Genomic DNA, 12,741 nt, shown 5'->3' with positions numbered 1-12,741 from the left:
CAGAAGGAGGAGTACTTCAGGAAGAGATTCAGTGATGAGGATCTGGCCAGCAGAATCATCTCACACATAAAGACATCAAGGAGCCTCCACATCATGTGCCACATGCCAGTGTTCTGTTGGATTTCTGCAATAGTCCTTGAACACATGTTGAGTACAGAAAAGAGGAGAGAGATGCCCACGACTCTGACTGAGATGTCAATACACTTCCTGCTCATTCAGACCAGCCTGAAGAACCAGAAATATCATGGAAGAGATGAGATGGATCAACAGGAGCTCATGGAGTCAGATAAGGAAATTCTTCTGAAGCTGGGGAAGCTGGCGTTTGAAAATCTGGAGAAGGGTAATCTCATGTTCTATGAAGAAGACCTGAAAGAGTGTGGCATTGATGTCAAAGAAGCCTCAGTGTACTCAGGAGTGTGCACACAAATCTTTAAAGAAGAGTCTGTGTTATTTCAGAGAGTGGTGTACTGCTTTGTTCATCTGAGCATTCAGGAGTTTCTCTCAGCTGTCTACATGTACCATTGTTACACAACCAAGAACATGGATGCACTGAAGCCCTTCCTCAAGAGAAAGTCTAGAGCTGCATCTGAAGAGCTAACCTTGCATGAGCTGCTGAAGAGTACCGTGGATAAAGCCTTGGAGAGCAAGAACGGACACCTGGACCTCTTTGTCCGCTTCCTTCATGGCATGTCACTGGAGTCCAATCAGAAACTCCTACGAGGTCTGGTGACACAGACAGAAAGCAGTCCAGACAGCGTCCAGAAAACAATCCGATCCCTTAAGGTGATGCAGAGGAAGAACATCTCCCCTGAGAGGTGCATCAATCTCTTCCACTGTCTGATAGAGATGAAAGACCATTCAGTACAGGAGGAAATCCAAGCGTACTTGAGGTCAGAGAAGAGATCAAAAAAACTCACACTTTCTCAGTGTTCAGCACTGGCCTACATGCTACAGATATCAGAGGAGGTTCTGGATGTGTTTGACCTGAAGGTATACAAGACATCAGAGGAGGGTCGTAGGAGACTGCTCCCAGCTGTGAGAGGCTGCAGGAAAGCTCTGTAAGTATTCATGGAAATATCCCACACCAAAATACATTGTAGTTACAGCAGCATTTTTATTGGCTGACTGGCTCTGTAAGTACTCATGTGACTATCCCTCAGACCAAACTTTACTGTAGGTAAGAACAACAATATTTTCATTGGCTGACTAAACTTTCTATCAGCTGAAAAGTCTTAAACAAACTGTAATACAAACGGATCAGAAAAGTTGTAGCATTGAGACATCTATACACAGTGTTCACATTATTAGTGGAGGGATAACAGTGTAAGCAGGAAAAGCTAAATGTAACATTTTAATACAACCTGTCCCTCATGGTATTTACTCTGTTGACAGACTCACTGGCTGTAAACTCACAGACACATCCTGTGAAGTGTTGGCCTCAGTGCTCAGTTCAAACCCCTCACACCTGAGAGAGCTGGATCTGAGTAACAATGACCTGAAGGATTCAGGAGTGAAGCTGCTCTCTGCTGGACTGGGGAATCCCCACTGTAAACTGGAGACTCTGAGGTCAGTATTCCTGTAGTTGGTCAACAAGTGATAACTGTTCACCAGATCCACATGTGTTTACCAGGCACACATAGTCCACACCATATGTGTTTGGACAGTGAAGCTTACAGTTTTACATTTGGTGCTATGCTCCAGCATTTTGGATTTGAGATATAATGTTTCATATTAGGTGACAGTATATAATGTCACCTTTTATTTGAGAGTATTTTCATACATATCTGTGTTACTGTTTAGAAATGAAAGCAGTTTATGTATCTAGTTCTCCCATTTGAAAAAGTCTTAATAATTTGGACATATTCACTTATATTGTATTAAAGTAGTCATAAGTTTAGTATTTGGTCCCATATTGCTTACCCACAGTGATTACATAAAGCTTGTGATTCTACAAACTTGTTGAATGCATTTGCAGTTTGTCTTGGTTGTGTTTTGGATGATGTTTTCCCCAATAGAAACTGAATGGTGAATAATGTCCTGTCATTTTGGAATCACTTCACTTGTATTGTCAGTAAGAATAGAAGATTTTTCTGAACACTTCTACATTCATGTGGATGCTACCATGATTATGAATAATCATGAATGAATCGTGAATGATGATCAATGAGAAAGTTACAGAGGAACAAGGATCATACCCCCTCTGTTATTGGTAATGGTGAGAGGTTAGCATGTTTTGTTGTAGCCTCTGTAACTTTCTCACTCATTATTATTCATAATTCATTCATGATTTTTCTTAATCATGGCATCATCAGGATGAATTTAGTAGTGTTTAGAAACATGTTAATTACTCACTTAGACAGAAAATTACTCCAGTCATCATCCACCATTCAGTTACTATTGGACAAAACATAACCCAAAACACAACCAAAACAAACTGTTTGGGACCAAATACTAAACTTTGACTACTTTAATACATTATAAGTGAATTGGTCAGAATACGTTTGACTTCTTCAAAATGGGGGGACTAGATACATAAAGTGCTTTCATTTCTAAACGGTGAAACAGATATGTATTAAAATACCCTCAAATAAAAGGTGACATTATATACTGTCACCTCATATGAAACATTTGATCTGAAATCCAAAACGTTGGAGTATAGAGCCACATTTAAAACGTTAGCTTCACTGTCAAAATAGATATGGTGTGGACTGTATACTCAATACAATCTAAATCTGATACCTCACTGTCTGTCTTTTGACTGATACTGCTTTTTAAACTGCTCTGGTCAGTCTACTCAAATATTCGTACTATACATGTTTCTCTCTACAAGCAATACTTTGATAATTTGTCATTTATAATAATGATGCATTAATTTATGAATAGATATGGCAGGTTTCAGGACACTGATGTATCTGAATATGTTGAAAAAATATACTGCCACTCTATTTTGACCACCAAAGAATAGCAGTGTGGTTTTAATATGATTTGACTCTTTGCAGGCTGTCAGGCTGTCTAGTCACAGAGGAAGGCTGTGCTTCTCTGGTCTCAGCTCTGAAGTCAAACCCCTCACACCTGAGAGAGCTGGACCTGAGCTACAATCACCCAGGAGACTCAGGAGTCAGACTGCTCTCTGCTGGACTGGAGGATCCACAATGCAGACTGGAGAAACTCAAGTATGTAGAGGGTTTATGTCAATGTTCATATCAGACATGTTGGAGTTATCAGGCTAGTTAAGACAAACATTCTGACCACCACTTGGACTAAGTTATATAAACACTGTGTGTGTGTGTGTGTGTGTGTGTGTGTGTGTGTGTGTGTGGTGTGTGTCCAGTGTGTGTCCAGTGTGTGCATGTGTGTGTGTGTGTGTGTCCAGTGTGTGTGTGTGCACGTGTATCAGGACACACACTGGACACACACAGACTGGACACATACACACACACTGGTCACACACACACACTGGACACACACACACAAACTCACACGGACACACACACACTCACACTGGACAAACACACACACACACACACACACACACACACACACACTGGACACACACACACATACTGGAAACACACACACACAAACTCACACGGACACACACACTGGACACACACACACACTGGACACAAACTGGACACACACACTCACACTCACACTCACACTGGACAAACACACACACACACACACACACACACCCACACACACACACACACACACACACACTGTACACACACACACATACTGGAAACACACACACACTGGACACACACACTGGACACACACACTGGACACACACACACACTGGACACAAACTGGACACACACACTCACACTCACACGGACACACACACTGAACACACACACTGGACACACACACACACATTCACACTGGACACACACACACACGCTGGACACACACACACACACATCCTTGACACACACACACACACACACACACACTGGACACACACACACACACACACTGGACACACGCACACACACACACTGGACACACACACACACACACACACTGGACACACACACACACACACACACACACTGGACCAGCACACTCACACACACACAAACACACACACACACACACTGGAAACACACTCACACTGGACACACACACACACACACTGGACATACACACACTGGACACACACACACACTGGACACACACACACTGAAAACACACACTGGACACACACACACTGAAAACACACACACACTGGACACACACACACACTGGACACACACACACACACACACACACACTGGAAACACACACACTGGACAAACACACACAAACTCACAAAGGACACACACACTGGACACACACACACTGAAAACACACACACACTGGACACACACACACACTGGACACACACACACACACACACACTTGACCACCACTTGGACTAAGTTATATAAAGACTGTGTGTGTGTGTGTGTCCAGTGTGTGTGTGTGTGTCTGTGTGTGTGTGTGTGTGTGTGTGTGTCCAGTGTGAACACACAAAACACACACTGGACACACACACACACACACACACACACACTGGACACACATACACACTGGACACACACACTGGACACACACACACACACACACTGCACACACATACACACTGGACACATACACACCAACACACACACACACTGGACACACACGCACACTGACACACACACACACACTGGATGCACACACACACACACACATACTGGACACACATACACAATGGACACACACACACACACACACACTGGACACTCACTGGACACACACACACACACACACACACACACTGGACAAAGACACACACACTGGACACATACACACACACACTGGACACACAGACACAAACTGGACACACACGCACACACACACACACACACACACACTGGACACACACACTCACACTGGACACCCACACACACACTGGACACACACACACACTGGACACACACACACACACACTCACACTGGACACACACACTCAAACACACACTCACACTGGACACACACACACACGCACACACACACACACACACACTGGACACACACACACTGGACAAACACAGACACACTGGACACACACACACACATACACACTGAACACACACACACACACACACACACACACTGGACACACACACACACACACGATGGACACACACACACACTCACACTGGACACACACACACAAAGAACACACACACACACACTGGACAAACACAGACACACTGGACACACACACACACACATACACACTGAACACACACACACACACACACACACACACACACACACTGGACACACACACACACACACGATGGACACACACACACACACACACTCACACTGGACACACACACACAAAGAACACACACACACACAAACACTGGACACACACACAAACTGGACACACACACACACACTGGACACACACACACAAAGAACACACACACACACACTGGACACACACACACTGGACAAACACAGACACACTGGACACACACACACACATACACATTGAACACACACACACACACACACACACACTGGACACACACACACACACACGATGGACACACACACACACACACACTCACACTGGACACACACACACAAAGAACACACACACACACAAACACTGGACACACACACACACTGGACACACACACACACACACACACTGGACACACACACACACACACACACACACACAGACACTGGCCCCACACACACAGACTTGGACAAAGTTATATGCTGACTGTGTGTGTGTGTGTGTGTGTGTGTGTGTGTGTGTGTGTGTGTGTGTGTGTGTGTGTGTGTGTGAGTTCAGGTGTATCCCTCAATGACTGTCTGTTCTTCTGCTTACCGCTACAGTGTGGAACATGGTGGAGAGAACACAATGAAACCTGGACTTAGAAAATGTGAGTGTTGACTGCTGTGAAGAATATGACTAAGAATAAGTCTTAATTCAAGTGAAGTCAAAGTCAAAGACCACCATCATTACTTACTTGGTCATATTAAATATCAGCTGTCGTTCTACAGAAGCACAAATCAGGGACACCAAAGTTTACTAAGAGTTGCTTTGACCATGTGTGTGTCTGTGTATGTGTGTGACGTGTTCATGTTACTTTAGAAATGTGTGTGTGTGTGTATGTGTGTGGCATGTTCCTGTGTGTGTTCAGGATGTGTGTGTGTGTGTGTGTGTGTGTGTTCAGTGTGTGTGTGTGTTCAGGGTGTGTGTGTTCAGGATGTGTGTGAGTGTTCAGGATGTGTGTGTGTGGCCAGTGTGTGTGTGTGTGTGTGTGTGTGTGTGTTTGTGTGTGTGTGTGTGTGTGTGTAATTAATGGGAATAAGTGTGTTTTATATTACCATACAGTATAACATATGATCATTCAACAAGTCTCAACCTTAACTTCTCCTTTTGATACCTAGAAACATCTACATTAAATGAATTAGTGTAAAGTGAGTTAACATTCTAATGTGAATGATGATGATTTCTAATATTGTGTCTGGTTTCATCCATCAGATGTCTGTGATCTCACACTGGACCTAAACACAGTAAACAGATTCCTCTCTCTGTCTGAGGAGAACAGAAAGGTGACATATAGGAGGAGAGAGGAGCAGCCGTATCCTGATCACCCAGAGAGATTTAAGGTCTGGGAACAGGTGCTGTGTAGAGAGGGTCTGACTGGGCGCTGTTACTGGGAGGTAGAGTGGAGTGGGGAAGGGGCTGATATAGGAGTGGCATATAAAGGAATCAGCAGGAGAGGATGGGGTGATGACTGTATGATTGGACACAATGACAAGTCCTGGAGTCTGATCTGCTCTGACAACAGTTACTCTGCCTGTCACAATAATAAGTCCACTACCATAGACGTCCCCTCCTCCAGCTCCCACAGAGTAGGAGTGTATCTGGACTGGCCAGCCGGCACTCTGTCCTTCTACAGAGTCTCCTCTGACACACTGACCCACCTGAACACATTCCACTCCACATTCACTGAGCCCCTCTATCCAGGGTTTAGGGTTTATCTTGACTCCTCAGTGTCCCTGTAAATAATAACCATGGTAACACTGACACACACACACACACACACACACAAACTGGACACACACTGGACTCACAAACACACTGGGCACAAACACACACTGAACACACACACACACATACACACTGGACACACACACACACACACTGAAAACATGCACACACAATGGACACACTCACACACAAACACACTGGACAAACATAAACTGAACACACACACACTGGACACACACACACACACACACACACTGACTGGACACAAACACACACTGAACACACACACACTGAACATACACACACTGGACACACACACACTGAACACACACACACACTGAACACACACACACACTGGACACACACACACACTGAACACACACACACACTGAACACACACACACACTGAACACACACACACACACATTTACATTTACATTTTACGTCATTTAGCAGACGCTCTTATCCAGAGCGACTTACAGTTAGTGCATACATTATTCTTTTTTAAATTTTCATACCCCATGGGAATCGAACCCAGAACCCTGGCGTTGCAACGCCATGCTCTATCAACTGAGCTACATCCCTGCCGGCCATTCCCTCCCCTACCCTGGACGACGCTGGGCCAATTGTGCGCCGCCCCATGGGTCTCCCGGTTGCGGCCGGCTACGACAGAGCCTGGATTCGAACCAGGATCTCTAGTGGCACAGCTAGCACTGCGATGCAGTGCCTTAGACCACTGCGCCACTCGGGACACACTAACTGGACACACACACACTGAACACACACACACACTGGATACACACACACACACACACTTGACACACACACACACATACTGAACACATACACACACACACTGGACACACACACATACACACACACACTGGATGCACACACACACACACACACACACACTGAACACACACACACACACTGGACACACACACACTGGACACACACACACTGAACACACACTGGAGACACAAACACACACTGGACACACACACACTGAACACACACACATACACACACACACACACTGGACGCACACACACACACACACACACACACTGAACACACACACACACACTGAACACATACACACTGGACACACACACACTGAACACACACACACACTGGACACACACACACACACTGGACACACACACACTGAACACACACACACAAACACACTGGACACAAACACACTGAACACACACACACTGGATACACACACACACACACTTGACACACACACACACATACTGAACACATACACACACACACTGGACACACACACATACACACACACACTGGACGCACACACACACACACACACACACACACTGAACACACACACACACACTGGACACACACACACTGGACACACACACACTGAACACACACACACACACTGGACACACACACACACACTGGACACACACACACTGAACACACACACACAAACACACTGGACACAAACACACTCAACACACACACACTGGATACACACACACACACTAGACACACACACACACACACATACTGAACACATACACACACACACTGAACACAAACACATACACACACTGGAAACACACACAAACACACTGACTGGACACACACACACACTGGACACGCACACACACTGGACACACACACACACACACACATACACACTGAACACACACACTGGACACACACACACACATACACACTGGACACACACACACACACATACACACATACACACTGGACAAACACATGCTGGACAGACACACACACTGAACACACACACACACACACACACTGGACACACACACACACTGACACACACACACACTGGACACACACACACACACTGGACACACACACACACTGGACACACACAGACACAAACTGAACACACACACTGAACACACAAACACATACACACTGGACACACACACACACACACATACACACTGGACACACACATGCTGGACAGACACACACACTGAACACACACACACACACACACACACTGGACACACACACACACACACTGAATACACACATACACACACTGGAGACAAACACACACACACACACACACACACACACACACACATACACACTGGACACACACATGCTGGACACACACACACTGGACACACACACACACACTGAACACACATACACACACACACTGAATACACACACACACACACACACACAGACTGGAGACAAACACACACACACAAACACACACACATACACACTGGACACACACATGATGGACAGACACACACACTGAACACACACACACACACACACTGGACACACACACACACAAACTGAATACACACACACACACACTGGAGACAAACACACACACACACACACTCATACACACTGGACACACACACACTGAACACACACACATACACTGGACACACATACACACACACACACACTGGACACACACACACACATACACACTGGACACACACACACATACACACTGGACACACACACACACACACACACACACTGGACACACACACACACACACACTGGACACACACACACACACACACACACACACACTGGACAAACACAGACATACACACTGGACACACACACACACATACACACTGGACACACACACACACACACACACACACACACACACACACACACTGAACACACACACTGGACACTCACACACAAACACACTGGACACACACACTCTGGACACACACACACACACTGGACACACACACACATACACACTGGACACACACACACACTCTGGACACACACACACACACACACTGGACACACACACACATACACACTGGACACTCACACACAAACACACTGGACACACACACACACACACTGTAAACACACTCACACAGTGAACACACACACACACACTGTAAACACACACACACACAGTGAACACACACACACACTGGGGACACACACTGGACACACACACTGGACATACACACATACACACTGGACACACACACACACACACACACACACACACACACTGGACACACACACACTGGACAAACACACACTGAACACACACACACACACTGGACACAAATGCAAACACACTGGACACACACGCACACTAGACACACACAGACACACACACACACACACACTGGACACAAACACACTGAACACACAACACACACTGGACACACACACACTGAATACACACACACACACACACACTGGACACACACACACTGAACACACACACGCACACACACACTGGACACAGACACACACACTGGACACAAACCCACACTGACTGGACACACACACACACGCACACTGAACACACACACACACATACACTGGACACACACACACTGGACACACACACACTGAACACACACACACTGGACACACACACACAGGACACACACACACAGGACACACACACTGGAAACACACACACACACATTGAACACACACACACACATACTAGACACACACACACACACACACACACACACACACACACTCTGGGGACACACACATACACTGAACTCAAACACACTGAACAGAAACACACTGGACACACACACTGGACACACACGCACACTAGACACACACAGACACACCCACACACATGCACACCCTAGACACACACACACACACACTGGACACACACACACACACACACAAACTGGACACACACACACTGAACACACACACGCTGAACACACACACACACACTGATCACACACACACTGGACACACACACACACACTGAACACACCCACACACACTGAACACACACACACACACTGGACACACAAACACTGAACACACACACACACACACACTGGACACACACACACACACTGAACACAAACACACACACTGAACACACACACACTAAACACACACACACACACTGGACACACTCTGGACACACACTGGACACACACACACACACACACACACACACACACTGGATACACACACACACTGGACACACACACAAACACACTGGACACACACACACACACACTGGACACATTTCCACATTGCTATGGCATCTTCTGTTTGGGTGTCTCAGGTCAGGTCTGAGCCATGATCAGAATGTGTCTCTGTGTCTATTTCCAGCCCTGCCATTTCTACCTGTCCTGATCTAGTGTTTCACCCCTGACCTCCTCACACCGTCTCACTGTCCATGTCTGCTTTTAGCTCCCACCTCTACTTCACTGTGTTATAATGGACCTTATGCTTGTTATGTTACCTCTGTAACCAGTTATCAAACATACTGACCTTTCTGACCCTATCCCATGGCCCTACTTTCTACAACTGAACATTTAAATTCCTCTATGAGTTTTGTTTAGTGTCCATTTACTTATCTATGTATTTGTTGTATATTGGGATTGTGCTGCAGAGCATCATGGGGGTTTGGATGTGTTGAGATGATCACGTTCCAGATAAATGGTTGAACTGGTTCCTGTCTCCTGTCTCATCATTATTGAATTGTTATACAGACGTGGTTATGAAACCCACGAGACATAACAACAGATTGGTGATGAGTAAGTCTGAATCTACAGGAACTATTCTGTCTGGAAGAAGTTAGTTTTTACAACTGTATAAAACTGTTATTTTCTGTGGTCCAGTCTAGGCTAATGTTAGCAAAGTGTATTGCTAGCAGAGGCAAGTGCATAGTCCAGCTAGCTAAGAGAGAGTTAGCATCGTCATGACGTCAGAAAAGGACTTGAGACGGATGTCGGAGCGGGAAAACAACTTGATTAAAAAGGGAGGAATATACATTGATTGAAGGAAAGGACATTTATTCAACTGTGAAGACAAACCTTTTAATTAAATCTGCTAAATGAGCGAACTTAGGAGGAAACGTCAGTGAGTGAAGTGAATGAAGATCACATGACTGAGGAAAATATTGCTTTGGTTGAGGACAATATTGAAGTGAGTGACAATCAGGACCTTATTGAGAAATGAAAAATAATTGGAATTGTTGGAAACATTGGTCAGTTTGATAAAAGTATTGAGCAGTGGAGCTCATAGGCAGAACGGTTTGAATATTTTGTTATTGTAAATGACATAGATGAGGACAACATTGTGCCTCCATGTTTTAGTGTAATGGGGCCAAAGACATTTAATTTACTAGGCAGCCTGCTACAGCCAGACAGAACAGGTAATAAGACGTATGGGGATATTGTGGAGATACTTAAAGGACATTTTTCACCAAAACCACTAGTTAATGCTGATAGGTTCAGGTTCCACAGGAGACATCAGGAAGAGGGAGAATCAGTAACAATGTTTGCTGCTGCATTAAAGAAACTACCAGAACACTGAGTTTAATGCTGTTCTAAATGACATCATTAGAGACAGACTAGTATGTGGGCTACGGAGTGAAGCTACACAAAAGAGACTGTTGACTGAAAGTCATCTGACCTTGGCAAAGGACATTGAAATCAGTGTGTCCATGGAACTAGCTGCTAAAGAGGCTCACCAGTTGAGTTCATCAGGAACTTAGTGGGTTCATCTAACAATCCTAATCATCAGCTGATACATTTTAATCTCATACACAGGGTAAACCTTCCACCTAGAAAACACAATTTAATGAACATATTAACCTCTCTTCTGTGTGATCTATGTAATCAAGGTGCCTTTGGCTCCTTTATGCATAT

General features: G+C 45.2%; 1 protein-coding gene across 1 annotated transcript in view; it reads left to right on the top strand.

Moving 5' to 3' along the window:
• LOC311117092 (NLR family CARD domain-containing protein 3-like) overlaps nucleotides 1–7,114 on the top strand; it is a 90,088-nt gene extending 82,974 nt beyond the window's left edge. Inside the window, exons 3-7 of the mRNA XM_084192082.1 lie at nucleotides 1–1,058; nucleotides 1,393–1,561; nucleotides 3,070–3,173; nucleotides 5,893–5,939; nucleotides 6,545–7,114. The exon at nucleotides 1–1,058 is cut by the window's left edge and continues 743 nt beyond it. Of these exons, the coding sequence (XP_084048208.1) occupies nucleotides 1–1,058; nucleotides 1,393–1,561; nucleotides 3,070–3,173; nucleotides 5,893–5,939; nucleotides 6,545–7,071 (1,905 nt within the window). The 3' untranslated portion in view covers nucleotides 7,072–7,114. The remainder of the gene's footprint in view (nucleotides 1,059–1,392; nucleotides 1,562–3,069; nucleotides 3,174–5,892; nucleotides 5,940–6,544) is intronic.
• The last annotated feature ends 5,627 nt before the right edge of the window (nucleotides 7,115–12,741 follow it).

The sequence above is a fragment of the Coregonus lavaretus genome (assembly GCF_964263955.1).
Source record: "Coregonus lavaretus genome assembly, contig: HAP1_SCAFFOLD_1454, whole genome shotgun sequence".
NCBI classification, from domain to species: Eukaryota; Metazoa; Chordata; class Actinopteri; order Salmoniformes; family Salmonidae; genus Coregonus; species Coregonus lavaretus.
The sequence above is the reverse complement of the archived record's forward strand: the minus strand, read 5'-3'. Positions and strand labels throughout refer to the sequence as shown.